Source organism: Herpailurus yagouaroundi, unplaced genomic scaffold, assembly GCF_014898765.1.
Source record: "Herpailurus yagouaroundi ecotype Mexico unplaced genomic scaffold, PumYag 67690, whole genome shotgun sequence".
Lineage (NCBI taxonomy): Eukaryota > Metazoa > Chordata > Mammalia > Carnivora > Felidae > Herpailurus > Herpailurus yagouaroundi.
In genome coordinates this window covers 2776659-2795795 of record NW_024420490.1, presented here as the reverse complement: position 1 = coordinate 2795795, position 19137 = coordinate 2776659, and the positions used below count along the sequence as shown (strand labels likewise).

At 40.8% G+C, this 19137-nt stretch overlaps 1 protein-coding gene and 1 long non-coding RNA gene across 3 annotated transcripts in view; one reads left to right on the top strand and one right to left on the bottom strand.

Annotated features, from left to right (window-relative positions):
- Positions 1 to 15680, bottom strand: part of TXLNG (taxilin gamma) — a 54700-nt gene extending 39020 nt beyond the window's left edge. The window contains exon 1 of one of the 2 annotated variants that reach the window (XM_040468283.1): positions 15520 to 15680. In XM_040468283.1, the coding sequence (XP_040324217.1) occupies positions 15520 to 15621 (102 nt within the window). In that variant the 5' untranslated portion in view covers positions 15622 to 15680. The remainder of the gene's footprint in view (positions 1 to 15519) is intronic. The other variant, XM_040468282.1, reaches the window with a different exon arrangement.
- Positions 15681 to 15873: 193 nt separating this feature from the next.
- LOC121025680 (uncharacterized) lies at positions 15874 to 16694 on the top strand. The gene is made up of 2 exons (XR_005788127.1): positions 15874 to 16036; positions 16459 to 16694. It is a non-coding gene; the product is annotated as an uncharacterized LOC121025680 (long non-coding RNA).
- The last annotated feature ends 2443 nt before the right edge of the window (positions 16695 to 19137 follow it).

Below are 19137 nucleotides of genomic sequence, written 5' to 3'. Positions count from 1 at the left end.
CTGTTTTCCAGAGTGGCTGCACCAGCTTGCATTCCCAGGAGGTAAGGATATCTTTAAATAATTTTAAGTGATTATTTAAGGCATTAAGGTTTTTGTTATTTTACTTTTTTGTGTCTTAGGATAAACTAAATTATGTCTAAAAATCTCTTCAACCCTAGGTTTCTAATAATTTGCCCAAAGAGTGTCAACTGCCAAACAGGAATGTGAGGACAAGAGTACATACTTACTAGGCTCAGGGCAGGCCAGCAAAGGAAGGACTGCAGGAGGAAATCCTGAAACGTACCAAAGATACTCTGTATCTCTCCAGACATCCACTATCAGCCTTGGTTGGTTTTTAAAATATGAACCTCCTTCCTAAACATATCCATTTTGAGAAGCTTTTACATTTCCAAATACAAATTTTACAAACTTATTAAAAATGTACATTTTCATGTGCTTTTTAATTTTCTTAAATAGGTGGATGGAGTTGGTGGGGGTTTCATGTACTTTCTAAATTAGAAAAGTGATTTTGGCTTTATATAAGTCATTTAAAATAGTTAATATAGTAAAGCTATTTTAGTCTTTAAAAGAATTATTCTGGATAGCAAACTCTTCCACACAGTTAACACTGTATCAATCATTCATCTCAAAATTCTGTTTCAATCATCTTGGACCAAAGCCTTTAAGATATGTATTAGATAACTCACTACCTCCTTTAGTAGATTTACTGTGTTAGAACAAAGAAATAAAATGAAAGAGTTTTAATTATTAACAGATAAAAGGATATATTACCGTGCACTAAAAAATAAGCATATTTTGGTGTACGTCTCTATAGTATGCCTATATTCTTTAAGATGATAAACTCCTAATATGTCAAAATACAAACTCCCACAGATGAGTCCTTATTTTTATCTCAGGCATGAAATACTTGTCTGAGAATTCCTAATTATATAGCACTGTCTTCCAAAACAGACCATGCAGAACCGTATGTGGGAATTCACTATATTTTTTTAAATGGTGTCATTTCAAATTGGTAAAGAAAATAAAATGATTGGGTTGCCTGGGTAGCTCAGTTAGTTAAGACCTCAGCTCAGGTCATGATCTCACCATTAGTGAAATCGAGCCCCGCTTTGGATCCTCTTATCCTCCTCTCTCTCTGCCCCTCCCCCCACTCTCTAGTGTGCATGTGCACTCTCTCTTAAAAAAAAAAAAACAACATAAAAAAAAAATCAAAACAAATTTCACCAATAAAATCACTTGAAAAGAAAGGAAAAGAAAGGAAAAGGAAAGAAAAGAAGTGATTTCCGATATTTTCCAAACCATTTGGGAGAAAAAGAATGATATCCTGTAGCATTCCTCCAGATGCACCAAGACTGAAAAAAATGAAAACCACAAAGCACTAGAAGTCCTAAGTAAAATTTTTTTCCATAATCTTGGCATGGGAAAGCCCTTTCTAAATAAATCAAGAAGCACAAAAGTTATTTTATTTTTTTAAAGGAGAGGAAGATCAATTTACTAAATAGTAACTGAAAACATTGGACCAGCCAAAAGGCCACATTTGTACAGGCTTCAAATGAGTCAGAGACCCAATTTGCAAGAGTTTGTGAACAAGCAGATCACAGTTAAAGAACATATTTAACCTCATTCAAGATCAAAGAAATGCAAATAAATAATCTTTAACCTACCACAAAACAAACCTTCATGTGGGCAAACATGTCCCTCAGTACAGTCCTGGGGAGTCTAAATTAGCAGAGTATTCATTTTGTAGCGGTATTTAGCAGTATCTACCAATGTCTGAGTACATATTCACTTTCACCTAGTGATTCCATGGCTAGTTTATTCAAGAGACATTCTCACTCAAAGGCAAAGAAGGCTATTCACCAAATTACTGACTCTTACCATGCAAAACCACCTGTCTACCAGTAAGGAATTGGTTAAATAAATAATGCTCATCCATACAAGGTAGAACTGCACAGCTTTTCAAAAGAATAAGGCAGATCCACATCAATATGCACAGATCTTCAGGGGCGCCTGGGTGGCTCAGTTGGTTAAGCATCTGACTCTTGACTTTGGCTCAAGTCATGATCTCATGGTAATGAGACTGAGCCCCACGACTGGCTCCACGGAAGATTCTCTCTCTCCCTCTCTCTCATGCTCTAAAATAAAGGAGTAAGTAAATAAAATATGGACAGATCTCCAAGGTATAACTAAGGAAAAAGACAAACATCTAGTGCAGGATGAATGTCTCAGTATAAATTTAAAAAGTATTCATATATAAGCCAGTATATTGGTAAAAATTTTCTGAGGATATCCTCAAAATTGTTCACAATGGATGGGGGTTTAGAAGCTGGAAAAGAAGGCTTACTTTTAATTTTGTACTTTTTGGTTCTATTTTATTTTTTATTATGTGAATGTAGTAATTTCAGTAAAAAGAAAACTTTGAAGTTGACTGATTTAATTTTGATTAATTTTGGGGTGACATCACAGTATTATACCTATTATTCTACCACTACACCCCCAAGATTAGGTCTAAAGATGGCAAGAGTTCCTGTTTCATGTCATCTTTTCCCTTCACCCTGCTCTACACCTCTGGGTCTATCCCATCTTTATACACACATCTTCTACTGGATTATAGAAGATCTACTGAGCATGAGGCTGGGTAGCAGTTCTCATTTATTTCCTTCTTAAAACAATTCTGAAAATTGGAATATCTCATTTAAATTTGGCCTCAATTTATAACTATGGCTAGGATATCTGCCAAATCACTTTATAAGTTAAAAAAAAAAAAAAAAAACAACTGAAGGGGGTGCCTGGGTGGCTCAGTCAGTTAAGCGTCCAACTTCAGCTCAGGTCATGATCTCACAGTTCATGAGTTTGAGCCCCGTGTCAGGCTCTGCACTGAGCGCCCAGAGCCTGGAGCCTGCTTTGGATTCTGTGTCTCTCTCTCTCTCTCTCTCTGCCCTTCTCTTGCTCGTGCTCTCTCTCTCAAAAATAAACAAACATTTAAAAAATTTAAAAAAAAAAGTAGAACTACCATATGATCCAGCTATTTCACTTCTGTGTATTTATCTCAAGAAAATGAAAATACAAATTTGAAAAGATATATGCATCCCTATGTTCACTGCAGCATTATTTACAATAGCCAAGATAAGTAAACAATCTAAGTGTCCATCAGTGGAGGAATGGATACAGAAGATGTGGTATATACACAATGGAGTTATTATTCAGCCATAAAAAAGAATGAAATCTTTCCATTTGCAACAACATGGATGGACCTAGAGGGTATTATGTTAAGTGAAATAAGTCAGAGAAAGACAAAAACCCTATGATTTCACTTATATGTGGAATCTAAAAAACAAAACTCTTAGATACAGAGAACAGATCAGTGGTTATTAGAGAGGAAGGGACTTGGAGGTGGGCAAAAGGGTAAAGGAGGTCAACTGTATGGTGACAGATGGTAAATAGACTTATTGTAACAATCACTTCGTAGTGTATGCAAATGCTGAATTATTACATTGTACATCTAAAACTAATATGTGATATTACCATTTTACCTCAATTAAAATAAACTGAAAAAATCTAAGTCTACTGCTTGAGATACATGGAATTTACAAAACAGGGTTAACATACATAAGGCTAAGGAAAGAATAAACCTAACATTTACTAATTGTTATATGCTAGACATTTTAAGTACATTATTTACTTTAACCTTACAGTTCTAAGATAGTGAGAACATCACCCCATTATACAGATAAACTAGGGAGAAAAGTAGGAAGAGGGAAAAAGCCCGTTATTTGAGACCTGCATTTACTGAGCTTGGAAGTAATGCTTCTATGGGGGGTGTCCTAAAGAATCACATTTGAAGTTAAGAATCATGACGAATACCCAAGTGTTCACAGACAGATAAATGAAATGTGGCATATAACACATACATTAGAATATTATTTAGCCTTAGACAGGAAAATTTTGACACATGCTAGAACATGGATGAACCTTGAAAATACCATGTTAAGTGGGGGCACCTGGCTGGCTCAGGTGGAAGAGCATGCAACTCTTGATGTAGGTGTTAGGAGTTTGAGCCCCAAATTGGGTGTAGACATTACTTAAATAAACTTAGAAAAAAAGAATCATCTTAAGTGAAAAAAAGCCAGACACAAAAAGACAAACACTGTATGATTCCATTTATATGACATACTGACAGTAGTCAAATACACAGAGAAAGAAAGTAGAATAATGGTTGCCAGGGTCTGGGTCAGGGGGAATGGAATACAGAATTTCAGTTTGGGAAGATGAAAAAGTTCTGGAGATGGATGATTGTGTTGTTTGCACAACACTGTTAACGTAATTGATATAATTTATGCCACTGAACTGTATGGTTAAAATGGTAAATTTTAGGGGCACCTGGGTGGCGCAGTCGGTTAAGTGTCCTACTTCAGCCAGGTCACGATCTCGCGGTCCGTGAGTTCGAGCCCCGCATCGGGCTCTGGGCTGATGGCTCGGAGCCTGGAGCCTGTTTCCGATTCTGTGTCTCCCTCTCTCTCTGCCCCTCCCCCGTTCATGCTCTGTCTCTCTCTGTCCGAAAAATAAATAAACGTTGAAAAATGGTAAATTTTAGGGGCGCCTGGGTGGCTCAGTCAGTTAAGCGTCTGACTCTTGCTTTCAGCTCAGTATCTCACCAGGATCTGGTTCATGAGATCCAGTCCCTGCTCTTGTCCCTACTCTGAGCGAGGAGCCTGCCTGGTGTTCTCGCGTGCGCGCTCTCTCTGCCCCTCCCCCACGTGCGCACATATGCACTCTCTCAAAATAAACATTAAAAAATGGTAAATTTTATGTTATGTATATTTTAGCCCCCCCCCCCACCGCGCATGCACACACACACTCACGAATCATGATGAATGTATTTTGGTTTAGAATGTTCTTTAAGCCTTTAGCAAATAAAACCTAACTTTATATTGGCCATTAGGAATTGTAAAAAAAAAAAAAAAAAATTCTGGTTGCTAAGGATTACTGAATTGCCCCCTTAGCAAGATAAAGCACTTGAATCAGTAATAACTGGGATTCCACATTCCTAGAACAAGTCTTAGGAAAAGGCCCAGGAAAAAAAAACCTATTCTGACAGAATTGTCTTGGGAAACAACAAGGAAAAGCAGAGCCCACTTCCAATAAAACTCATGGACAGTGGTTCTCAAAGTATGGTCCCCATGAACCCTTCACGGTAGTGTGCAAGCTCAAACATAATTTTCATAGTAATACGGAGATATTATTTGTCTTTTGGTGTTAACATTTGCACTAATGGTACAAAAGCAGTAAAGAATACCAGTGCTGCCTTCTTAGAACAAAGTCAACGTAGCGGCATCAAACTCTTAAGTCATCATTTTCTTCAACACCGTGTACTCAAAGTTGGGGGGGGGGGGGCGAGTAAAAATGCCCTTGAGGAAGCAGTAAAAATTACGAATTTTTATTAAATCTCAACCAATGGCTACACATCTTTTTATCTCTGTGTGACAACACATAAAGTACACATAAAGCACTTCTGCTGCACACCAAAGCATGAGCGGATCTTGAAGAAAACCACTAATGCAGTTGCTTGAATTATAAGCCCAACCAGCAGCTTTTTTCATCACCTTTTTTTTTCTTTTCTTTTTTTTTTTTAAAGATAACCAACCGGTGCTTGTTTATTCAGACTTGGGTATTTGGCAGATGGAGTCTCCAAAATATATACACTGAGCTTGTTACTTCAAGGCAAACAACTGACAGTATTTATTGCCAATGATAACAATTGAGTTTTTAAGCAAAATTTAGAATTTCTGAAAACTATCTGCTACCATAAGTTTGACAGCTTCCCAATACTTAAGACTTTACTGTACAACATAGGGAATGTAGTCAATAATATTGTAGTAACACTGTACGGTGACATATGGAGGCTACACTTAAGGTCATAAGCACTAAGTAATGTATAGAATTATTAAATCACTATGCTGTACACCTGAAACTAATATAACATTGTTAAAAAAAGACTGCGGAGGACATCAGTGGTGATATTAACAGGATTTTGATATTATATAACAAAATGTGTCAACACTTGGAAAATCAACACAATTTGGTAAACCAATTTTTTTTTAATGTTTATTTTTGAGGCAGAGAGAGACAAAGCATGCGTGGGGGAGGGGCAGAGAAGAATGCCATTCTTCTCACTTTAATTCCCTTGATCTATTTCACCCATTACCCCACCCACATCCCCTCTGGCAACACGTTTGTTCTCTGTATTTAGGAGTCTGTTCTTTTACTTTGGAAAATCAATAATTTCTAATTTTCAAAAAACATTAGGTTAATACGTGGTAGGTAGATTCTGGCATGATTCCCAATGATCCCAGTGATCCTCCTCATATTCACAACCTTGTATAATCCCCTCCCCTCGAATGCAGCTAGACCTAGTAACTAACTTCTAATGAAGAATCTGGCAAAAGTGAGGGGATGTCACTTGTATGGTTATGTGACAAAAGACTGCAACTTCCTTCTCTTGTGCTGACATTCTTGCTCATTCTGATGAAACCAGCAGCCATGTTGTGAGATGCAGATGGAAAGGCCCATGTGGCAAGGAACCAAGGGAGACCTCGAGCCAACAGCTCATGAGGAATTGAATCCTGCCAACAATTACAATGAGTGAACTAGGACATGGATCCATCCCCATCAAGCCTTCAGATGACAACAGTCCACAAGACCCTAAAGGAGAGGACCCAGCTAAGCCACACCCACACCCCTGACCTATAGAAACAGTGAGATCATAAATGTTGTTTCAAGCACTAAGTTATACAACAATAGATAACTGGTACAACATTAGTTCATTTTAAATGAATAATAATTTTAAATTTGTTTTAATATCTAATATGTGAAATACTAGCTGTAACCCACAAAAACAAAAGCACCTTGGGGTTCTCAAAAAAGATTCTGAAACCAAAAAGTTTGAGAACTGCTGTCCTGGCTGTGGCAGAACAGGAAGAGAGACAGACTAAAAGGCCAGCTTGGCCAAACCATGGTCTAAGGGAGGTCCTTATCTTGGCACCCTTAACCAAACAGATCCATCTCTAGAGAATATGGCCACAGGACCTAGTGTGAACAGGGAGAGGAGTGCCATTTCCTCTGGCTCATTCAGAAGCCTCTCCAACAGTACTTGATACGCTTCTCCTCATTTAATCCTCAGAACTGTCTTACAGGCAGGTATGATGAACAAATAGGCTCACTTGATAAGGCAATTTTAGCTAGTTTGTGTTCGGTCATGAACCTAGGGCTTGGAAAGCAGAGACTGAATTCTTAGTTTTCTCTGTATCATTCCAGAGAATACGTTCTTCCAAGGTTATATTAAAAAATAAACGTGGGGGGGGGGGCGCGCGCACCTGCGTGGCTCAGTAGGTTGAGTGTCCGACTTTGGCTCAGGTCACGAACTCATGGTTCCTGAGTTCAAGCCCCACATGGGCTCCCTGCTGTCAGCGTGGGGCCTGCTTCGGATCCTCTGTCCCCCCCCCCCACTGCTCACACTCTCTCAAAAATAAATTTAAAAAACATTAAAACAAAAATTAATATGTTGAGGCACGTGGGTGGTGCAGTCAGTTGAGCATCCAACTTTAGCTCAGGTCATGAGCTCATGGTTCATGAGTCGAGCCCTGCGATGCTGTCAGCATGGAACCTGCTTAATATCCTCTGTCCCCCTCTCTCTGCCCCTCCCCTGCTTGCTCTCTCTCAAAAATAAGTATTAAAAAAAAGGGGGGGAACACTTCCCAATTCAAAAAATAAAATGAATGTGGTGATGGTCACACAACTCTGTGAATACACTAAAAATCACTGAACTGTATCGTTTAAGTGGGTGAATTGTATGGTATGTGAGTTATACCTCAATAAAGTAGTTACCCAAATAATGAATAAATTAAAACATAAGTAAAGCCAGAGAAATGAGAGTTCTGAGGAGGGATAAAAATTGGAGGCAGTAAGTGCTAGTTGTCCCAACTCCTAATTTTTGGCAGCAAAAGGCTCCAGGATGATCTGTTGCAATATGTTTGGAGGACGGGGAGCACATGGAGGCATTAATAGTAAATGAGAAAGAGGGAAACCAGTGCTGAAGTTAGGATGAGGGAACCTGATTTCCCCCACTGGTGAAGAAGCCAAGAGTGAGCAAACAGATCCGGAAAAGGTCTCGTTGCGACACAGCTTCTGTAGCCTTATGGCCTCCCTGGCAGTAGTGTTACCATCTCCAGTGGTAGGTGCTAGCATCTATATTAGAATGTGCACATCATTTGCCTTTTAAAACAAGGATGATGGCATTAGATTTCACATGTAACTTCTATGGCTATTTATTTTATAAAAAATAAAAGGTGCTAGACTCTGATCTGTAAAATCACTTCTAGCTCTAAAACTGTAACCCAATGATAATCTGCAATCTGAGAGATACCTGCATTAACTTAAACACCTATCTAGGCAGCAAAAGTATCAGGAAACCCAAAAATTTTAATGCCCAAAGCTACTGAAATATGCTTGGACTTGACCGATTTTGCAGAGGGGAAGGGCCGGGGTCACAAAATTAGCATCTTCAAGGCACAGACTCCTGAGATGTAAAATGATCTCCTACTTTTATGAGTTACCTAAATGGAACACCCCATCCCAATTTCATGAAGTCACACTTCACCAGCTCCACATTTACCAACTATGATGCACCTGTGAACATCAAGCTATCTCTTTTTTCCTGTCCTACTTACCCAGACCACTTTAGTTCTTTGTTAACACTGTGTTGTGTGGACTTTAAGACAGGTAATTTAGGGGAGCCTGAGTGGCTCAGTCGGTTAAGCACCAGACTCTTGATTTCGGCTCATGTCATGATCTCACAGTTTGTGAGATCTGTGCTGAGCACAGAGCCTGCTTGGGATTCTCTCTCCCTCCCTCCCTCTCTGCCACTCCCCTGCTCATGTGTGCGCATTCTCTTTCAAAATAAAAAAAAAAAAAAGATAGGTTTTTAAAAAAAAGGACTTTCTAAACGCTCTTTTCATTTGTCCAAATTACATTTAGAGGTGTTTCTGCGGGGAATTAAAGCATTCTTTATCATTTATCTTAAAGCCGACCATGAAACAAAAGCTATGAAACCTGTAAGGCTCAAAACTCCCCTCAAAACTTCCTAGATTACAAGAGCTTTTCTATACCCCCAAAGATCCAACCCACCCTTTATAATCTGTTTTCATTTAGCAAAAATTATTTCTCTTTTCACCCACCACCAAGTTTTGCTTGCATTTAACAAGGTGGATGTTTCGGGGCGCCTGGGTGGCACAGTCGGTTAAGCGTCCGACTTCAGCCAGGTCACGATCTCGCGGTCCGTGAGTTCGAGCCCCGCGTCGGGCTCTGGGCTGACGGCTCGGAGCTTGGAGCCTGTTTCCGATTCTGTGTCTCCCTCTCTCTCTGCCCCTCGCCCGTTCATGCTCTGTCTCTCTCTGTCCCAAAAATAAATAAACGTTGAAAAAAAAAAAAAAACGTTAAAAAAAAAATTAAAAAAAAAAAAAAAAACAAGGTGGATGTTTGTATTTACTATCGGGAAATGCGCTGAAAACACAAGACACATGGCATATGGGTAACAACTTCAGCCCCCCAAAAGCCTGACCTTTGAATATACCACTTGCTGTTTCCCATGTAGCCACGAGATTGGTCAACCTCTCAGTTTCCTTATCTGTAAACTAGGAATGTACGATTATCTACCTTCTAGAGTTGTAAGAAGATTAATCAACTGTAGCACACACAACTGTTATAATAATATCTGAATAAAGATGCATTTGCAAATTATGCAAAATGCCTCCATTCTCACTTTTAATATGGCCCACACATGGATCCATAAAATCCTTAGCAAAATATGCTTCTAAGCTACTGGCACATCTTCCTCGCCAAACTATTCTACACTGACCTTTCTGAAAGGAGAGGTGAAAAAAAGTGGAAAAGTGCTAGTTTAGCAATATTACTTATGGCAGACTGTAGAATGGGAAGTTGGGGATAATGGGGGGCGTTCTGGGGACATTTTGGTAATGAAACACAATGCAAATCAACACCCTGAGCAATAAATGCTAAGGAAATTATTTTGAAAAAAATATTTTGATAGCACAGGAAGACAACACTGGCCATTTTATTTATCTTTTCTTTCAAGTAATAAAATTTAAGTAGTTATAAGTACCAAGAGAGTTTCAACTAGGAAATAAACTGAATCATAAAAATATACTTTCAGGGTTCAAATCCTTAAAGGGTCACCTGACCTATACTTATTCTCTTCTGGAAATGCTCCACTTGGGAAAAATTTAAACATAGCTAATTCTCAATGCTAATGAATACTACATTAAATTTTTATGTTACTTTATACATTTAAAATACTGTCACACCTGTCATACTAACTGAAAGTTACTGATAATTAGTTTAGAACCAAGCAAAAAAGAATTGAGGGAAGGGAAAAGGACTGGGAAGGGGAGGAAAAGGTAAAGGAGTTTCTTTGGGATATTAGATTAAAACTTGCTAGGTAAGCAGAAACTGTCCATGCAGTAGGGCCTATCAGTTGCACAATTATATATCAACGCTGGACCAACTTCACCAACTCTGAGCTATGTTATTTAAGCAAGTTTTTTTTGTTTTTTGACTGAGCCTCAGATGTCGTATCTATATACCTGGGGATACCACCTACTCTGCAGACACTAGAATGGAAGCACATTTTAAGTGCCTAGCACACTGCAGGAAACAGTGAGGACTCAAATTTCTTTCCTTTGAAACACACCTCTCTGTAAAGTGTTAAAATCTGAACAGAACATCTATTGAAAAATCTATTATAGTGAATCCTTCTGTGAAGAATCCCACACAAAAGCAAATCATACACACCCTGTTTCATGACATCTAGATTTGACATATACATTCCTCCATAAAATTTCTCTAATCAACTATATGGCGCTAGAGGGCATTATGTAAGTGAAGTAAGACAAAGACAAATACCATGACTTCATTGTATGTGGAATCTAAAAAATAAATAAATAAACAAAAAGCAGGAACATATCCATAAATACAGAGACCTGAGGACTGCGGGGGGGGAAGGGGGATGGACAAAATGGGTGAAGGGGAGTGAGAGGTACAAGCTTCTAGTTATGGAATGAATACGTCACCGGAATGAAAGGTACAGCATAAGGAATACAGTCAAAGGTATTATAACAGCACTGTATGGTGACAGAGGGTAGCTTCACTTGTGGTGAACACAATATCAAGTACAGACTTGCTGAATCACTAAGTTGTACACCTGAAACTAATGTAACATTGTGTCAACTATACTTCAATTGAGAAAAAAAATTCTCTAGTCAAGACCGATATAAATGAAACACATAATATACAAAACATCTTCCAGTAACATAGTAAACAAATGTGGCATATTAAGATCTAAAAACATGGTATTAGTAAAGGAATGTGTTATATCTGCTCTGCTCTCATTACTGCTGCCTCTTTGGTTCCCCTTGAAAACGAAATTTACCGAAGTTTGATGACAGACAACAGTGTTGTCAATAGAAGATCACTTCGATTCTTATTATTTAATCTCTGTGCCAGAAGAGTGGAAATTCAAATCCACAACTGGGGAGAAAAAACAAAATAGTGAAATGGTTTCTTCCTACCCCACACTCTTGCTATACCCTGACTGGACTTTTCCTCATTTCATCTATCACAGAGAGATTCTGGGAAGAGAGAAGAATACAAAGGTTGGAAGATGGATTTACAAAATTAATAGTACACTAAAAGCAAGAGGAATGGATCTTTCATATATTCTCCCTGCCAGATCAAATAAAATTCTACATGCCCAGTCCCAGGACTGTGCTGAACACTCTCCATCAACTGTTACTCTTCACAACAATCCTATATGGTAGGTGTTAGCATCATCATCACTTTACAGATGATGCAATGGAGGCTCAGAAAGATTGAGAAACTCACCCAAGCTTGCACAGCTAGTAAATGGCAGAGAGTCAAGAGTCTTGACTCCAAAATCCATACTATTCACCTGGTAGTACAGTACTTATTACCACAGTCTGGATGAAAGGGTATTGGGTTCCAGACTCAGCTTCATCCCTTGGGCAAATTATTAGACCTTGCTGAGTAGTTTGTCATCTTTAAATGAGGGCAACGACAGCTGCCCAGCCTTCTCCATAGCATCCAGTAATGCTGAAAGAGTTAACGTATGTGCAAATATGCTGTAAAAATTATGGGGCACTATGTAGATGTAAGATTTTGCTAATTTGAGCCTTGGTTACATATCTTTATCCTTCCAAATGGTTTACTGACCTAAAAATAAGTTTAACAGTAGTTAAATAATTTTTAATATTCCCAAGCAAAAATCTAGTATTGGGGGAAAAAAAACCTACCTTAGACATTCTGGAAAAATGCAAAACTACAGAGACAGTGAAAAGATCAGTGGCTGCCAGTAGTCTGGGGGGAATAGAGGGAGGGATAAACAGCGGATTTTCAGGGCAGTGAAAACTATTCCATAGAATACTATAATGGTAGATACATGACATTATACATTTGTCAAAACTCTCTGAACATATAACCCGAAGAATGAACTCCAATGCAAATTATGGACTTTAGTCAATAGCGATGTATCAAAATTGACTCATCAATTCTAACAAAAGCACCATACTACTGCAAGATGTAAATAATAGGGGTAACGGGCTGTGTGAGGGAATGTATGGGAACTCTGTAATTTATACTCGATTTTTCTGTAACCTAAAACTGCTCAAAAAGAGTATGAATTTTTTAAAAATTCAACCTTCTAAAACAAATACTATATAGAAATTTAGAAAGTAATGATCTTGGTGTTCTAAAAAATGCCTGGAGAAAACCGCCAGAAGACTAGCAGAATGGACTCTCCGGAGCCAAGCGTAGACAAGAGGCCCACGGAAGAGGGTAAAAAATGCCTGGAATACATGACCGCGTATATCCTATCTTTTCAGACCAATGTTGTCAAACACAATTTTATGCCATGATGTAAATATTTTTGATCTGCTCTAATACGGTAGCCACTAGCCATACTGGTTACTAAACACTTGAAATGTAGCTAGTATGGATGAGGAATGGAATGTTTAATTTTATTCAATTTCAATTAATATTTAAACCACCACATGCAGCTAGTGACTATCATGTCAGACAGCACTTTAGACAACTCAAGAGATCCCTAGAAATGTACGAGTATTAACTTCAGAAGAAAAGAGATACCTCCAGAGACTATTCAATGAATGTAGTTATGAAACAATGACACAATTAACTGAGCTGGTGAAGGACTAAGTAGATGGTTCAAATAACTAGGAACCAATAAAGCCCATCTGCAATTGTTTTTCACTTTAAGTCCCATAATGTAACCAAAGTGACCACTTTTCCTTTAATTCTTTCAATATTTTGAAAACATGCCAATTAGTTAAACATCATTTGTGCTTCCTGAAAACAGAGTACAAGTGAAGTTATAATTAGGAATATTTTTTTCAAATTGATAACCCAGAGAAAGTAAAAAAATTAAGGGTCATAAACAAGTGATTTTTGCAGACACAAGACAGTCACCTAGTTTTTTTTAAACGAAAATTCAAAAACTAATATTTAATCATGTACTGCAATTCCATGTCATAGTCAAGTGGAAATCAAAAGGAAAAATGATGCCCAGAAAAACATGAGCAAAAAAAAAAAAAAAAAAAAGGTACATGAGATAAGTAAACAAAAATGAGACAGTACAGACACACATGACTATTCATATCCAGCTGTAACCCAGAGTGCTGCCTCAAAGGGTCGTTACCTCTTATCTTGGTCATTTAAAATGCTAGTTGATTAAACCTCAGTTCCTAATTCAGACTTCTGGTCCTTATCCCAGTGGCATAAAAGGGAACTTATGTCCTCAACTGTAGTGGCTTTTTAATCGGAGTCCTCCCCTGGGAGGCCTATGAAATCAAACACAGATTGGCTCCCCACTCTCAGGGAACAAATGAAGTGTCCAAAGTGACAGTTCTGAATCCCTAGAGTACATTCGGTCCACAGCTTCTCTTTCATTCCTTCAAGTACTGGATCTTTATTTTACAGTACAAAGAGAGGGAGAGAAAAAGTAACTGAGAAGTAGTAACACCCTTATGCAGAAAGACATGAAAATACCCGACCTTAGAAACAGGCCCCCCAAAGCCAATTCTTGACACTTTGCTCAGATGTAAACCAAACCTTTGTTCTTTTTCAAGATGGTAAATTCGCATTAGAAAAATATTTCGTAATTTCACACAGGGGTGATTTTTGAGAGTATTCAAACACATAACTAAGTAATATTAAACAGCCCCGAGTGATCAAGCAGGACGTCCAACAGGTTGAACGTTTCAGTATGTTCCACTGTAAGGAAAAAGAGACAGGGTTTTCACCTTTCCAGCGCCTTACCCTGCGGATTTCCACTCCTGGGTCCTGAAAGCCCTGTACCCCATTTGTTGTGCAATCTTTTTCGAACTCCACCCACTGACTCCAGAACAAGTGGAATTCTCCCATTCTGGAGGTCCCGATTTTCCTGTATCCAGGGAGACACTGAAAACTCCTTGACATGAGTCAAGTAAGGCAAGGGGAACGGTCCAGCCTGCCTCCCAGATTAACAGAGACCAAAGGCCAGGGTGGGGGAGGCGGTCAAGTTTCCGTTCACCCCCCCCCCAAAAAAAGAAAAAAAAAAGGAAAGAAAAAAAAGGAGGAGAAATAAAGAGCAAGAAGGAGGAGGGAGGCTAAAATGGGAAGACCGGCTATCACGCGATGCTGCCCCCAACTCTGCGGGACCCAGGTCCTCCAGCATCGTCTTCCCATCGCCGGCCCCACGTGTAACGAGGCCGGTGGCGCCCAGAGATGAGCCCCAGGGCCGGGAGCCGAACGGTCCTCCCAGCCCCGCGGCGCTCGCCCGCCCGCGCAGTGGCGGGGAGCGCAGAGGGGGCGGGGGAAGGGGGGCGCAGTGCAACCCCGGCTCCCGCGCGGTTATCTTACTGCGCAACAGCCTCGCCCGCGCCGCCCCGGCGCACCCCGCAGCGCGCCCTGCGCACCTGCCCGGTAAGAGCAGGACCGGCCACTGACCCAGGCAGCCCCCCGACGGCGGCGCCCAGCGCGGGGAACACAGGGAGCACCGAGAACACGCCGAGGGCGGGGGCTGGGAGAAGGAACACCTGGCGCCCGGGGCTCCCCGGCGCCGGCCGCACGTGGCTGTCACACCTGGTGCGCCCCCGCCTCGCATCCCCTCCCCCTCACACGGGGCTGCGCCCCCTGCCCTCTCCCCGCGTCTGCCACGCGCCTCGAAACCCCAACCATCGCTTCCTCCCACCCCATCCATCCCGGTCCCAGTCCCCCCCCCCACCTGCTCCCACTGTCGTCACCCCCGGGAGGGAAAAGGGCCGGATGTTCGTCCCGTGGCTAAAGGTAACCGGAGAGAGCGAAGATGTGGACCCCGAAAGAGCTAGCCCGAGCATTTCCCCTGCCGGCAACAACGCGGACGCCTCCCAGACTGACCTTCTGCCGCGGGCTGCGTCGCCGTCCGCCCCGTCCGGTTTCAATAGCCTCCTCGGCGCCGCCGCCTCTTCCCCGCGCTGCCTCCTCTACTCGCGTCGCCATGAGGTGACGGCAGCAGCCAAACAAGCGGCCCGATAAGGGGCACGGAACCTTTCAGGGCCCCCGCGCCCCGCCCCTGAACCCCCACGGCCAATCGCCGCATGAAAGGCTTGCCACGTGACCGGAGGAGGTTGGCCCCCGAGGGGATGGAGCGGGATGGGGGTGGGGAGCATTGAAGACTGGGCTGGGCTTTTGCAGGGCCGAAGGGCGAACACAGGCCGCGCGAGCCTGCGCAGACAGGGAAAGGGACTCTGAAGCGGACTACAAATCCCAGCAGGCCGCGCGGCCACGGCTCACAGACCCAGCTCAGGATTGGAGCATAAGGCGGCATTCTGAAACCGGGAGACTAGCCTCTGAGCTGCCCTTGCAGCCTACTGGGACTTGTAGTTTTCTGGAATCGATGAATCGGTACCGGAAGGTACTCTTTATTATCCTGAGGGAAAAGTTTAGAAATATTGCAGTGTTTGGGAGGGAGCTGAGTGGGCATACGTTGTTGTGTTTTTGTTTCTGTTGCTCCTCTTCGGAATTGATGCTAAATTATTTAGGGATAAGGGGAAATCGTGACTTTCGCGGCGGGAGGGATGGACTAGCTTTCAGAATTTGAGGTCTCTGGCTGGGACACCTGCCCCGAGTCCTGCTCTTCTACCAGAGCTATTTACCTGTCCCGAGCTGCGGGGTGGGTGCTGTGTCCTATTCACCTTGACTGAACCGCCCGGTCTTCTAACACAGTTCTCCATACTTAATACATGTTGAATGTATCCTATTTTCTCCGCTAGTGGTTTCGTTATTGAAATTTTTAAACAAATGGAGTTTGCTGAATCGATTTTATTTTCTTGACAGGATTGGGGCGGGAGGTGCAGTTTTGCTCAGAAATATTCCCTGTTTCCATCTGATGGAACCAGATCTCTAAGGACCGAGTCGCTGAAAGTCACAGACCGTCATGAAATTCTGATAATTAACTCATTATGAAAATTTGTGTAAATCCTTTACCATTTTTTATTAGAGTTGAATACAAAACAGTGGTATCAGACGCTAAAAATTTAGTAATAAACCTGAGAGTAAATTTCAATATTGTGCAAATTCCATCTATGAATTTTAATTATTTCTGTACATTTGGGGAAAAGTACCTGTATTTTCTTTCATGGGCAGAACACCTCAGTCCAGCTTTGAGATTTCAAAACTAGAGCAGTAGATAATGAACTCATACCCAGATTCTATATAAAGCTGATGGTCTCAGCCACCATGCCTCACCTTCTTAAAGGTAAAATTCCCAGCAAGATGCATAATAAATGTGTGGGTAATGCTTTTTCAAACCTGTTCAGGGAATGGAATGTTAAAATGCACAGTAGTTAAATTATGGTACAATAGAACACCATGCAGCTACTAAGAATGATCAACATTTTTAAAATATGACCTAGAAAATATACATAGCATAGTGAGCTTTAAAAAAAAAAAAATTCCAGGAGCGCCTGGGTGGCTCAGTCAGTTAAGGTGCCAGCTCTTGATTTCCGTTCAGGTCGTGACCTCAAATTTCTTGAGATAGAGCTCTGCTTGGGATTCTTTCTCTCCCTCTTTCTGCCTCTCTCCTGCTTGCGCTCTCTCTAAATAAATAAACAAACTTAAAAAAATAATTTTTTAAAAATAAAATAAAAATTCCAGGGGCTCCTGGCTGGCTAAGTCAGTAGAATATGCAACTCTTGACCTCCAGATTGTGAGTTCAAACCCCATGTTGGCTGTAAAGCTTACTTAAAAAACAAAAAAAAACATTCCAGGGGTGCCTGGGTGGCTCAGTTGGTTAAGCATCTGACTCGTGATTTCAGCTCATGTCATGATCTCACAGTTCGTGGGGGCCAGCCCCACGTGGGGCTCTGTGCTGACAGTGCAGAGCCTACTTGGGATTCTCTCTCTCCCTCTCTCTCTGCCCTTCCCCCTACTTGTGCACACACTCTCTCTCTCTCTCTCAAAATAAATAAACATTTTCTAAAATTCCATTTGGGAGGGGTGGGTGATGGGCAAAAGGAGTGAAGGGGAGTGAGAGGTACAGGCTTTCAGTCATGGAATGAATTAAGTCACAGGAATGAAAGGTATAGCATAGGAATATAGTCATTGGTATTGTAACAGCACTGTATGGTGACTTGTGGTGAGCATAGCATAAATGTATAGACTTGTCAAATCATTCTATTGTACATTTGAAACTAATAGAACATTGTGTGTCAGTGATACTTCAATAAAAAAATCCATTTGTGTAGAATTGCCTGTATGTTTATAAACAGATAGTTAGAAGGATATTGACCGAAATGTTAATAATGTGTTTCCCTGGGTGGTGAGATTTGGAAGTATTTTTACTTCATGGTTTTCTGTATTGTTTGAGTATATGTATGGGGGGAAAGTCAGTAATTATCTTTGTTAAGAAAACAAGGGGCTCCTGGGTGGCTCAGTCAGTTAGGTGTCTGACCTCGGCTCAGGTCATGATCTCACAGTTCAGGAGTTCGAGCCCTACATCAGGTTCTCTGCTGTCAGCACAGAGCCTGCTAGGAATCTTCAGTCTCCCCCTCTCTGCCCCTCCCTCTCTCTCTCTCTCTTTCAAAAATAAATAAACATTAAAAAGAAAGAAAGAAAACAAAAGAACTAACTTACCTCAAGTCTTAAAAGATGAAAAATATTGTATTTATTTTATTTATACATGTTCTTATTTCAAAAGGGATTTAGGTTGCTTGTAAACATATACACCATATGCCACAACACATGTGTGTATGTAGATGTATAGATCTATATCATGTGATTCATTCATTCGTAAGTATAAAAGTGGGGGGAGGGAAATGAGAATGAAAGTAGGAAAGGAAAAAGAAGATGAAGTCATGGGTGACTTGAATCCATAGAACACATGCCTTGAGGTCTTGTACACAAGCTGGAGGTGAGCCAAAGTTTTATTTTGAGCTTCTTGACAGCTGAAAAAAGAGGAAAACACAATTTACAGAGTGATTCACAACACTGTAACATAAAAACAAAGTGGTTGCTCAAGAGAAACATAGCTATTACTGCTCCTGAGAGAAATATGAATTTTAGAGGACCTATAACGTCTTTAATGTAGGCAATGGTGGTTTTTAAATCTGTTCACAGTTCTTTGATGCTCCTTTCTTCAAAAGGTGGAGTCTGATTCCCCTCCTCTTGGGTGTGGGCCAGGCTTAGAAAGTGGCTTCTAAGGAATATAGCATAGCAGAGGTGATGCATAGCTTTCAACGCTGGTGAGACAAATAGCTTCTGCCTGGCCCTTTAGGTCTTGGATCATTCTCATATTCCTTGGGTCAGACTAACCTGATTGTTTTTCATATACCCTTTCTTTGTTTCGATTTTTATCTTAAATGTCTTCAAAAGGGTCACTGGCAAGCCTTAGTCGAAAGCTCTATAAAGCACTTTGCTGGGATCTATTGTTGGGGTTATATTTTAGGTTTTCAGGGGCCATCATTTTTTTCTTTCTGAGTCTTAAAAAGGCACCCCGTATTCTGTCTTCATTAATTA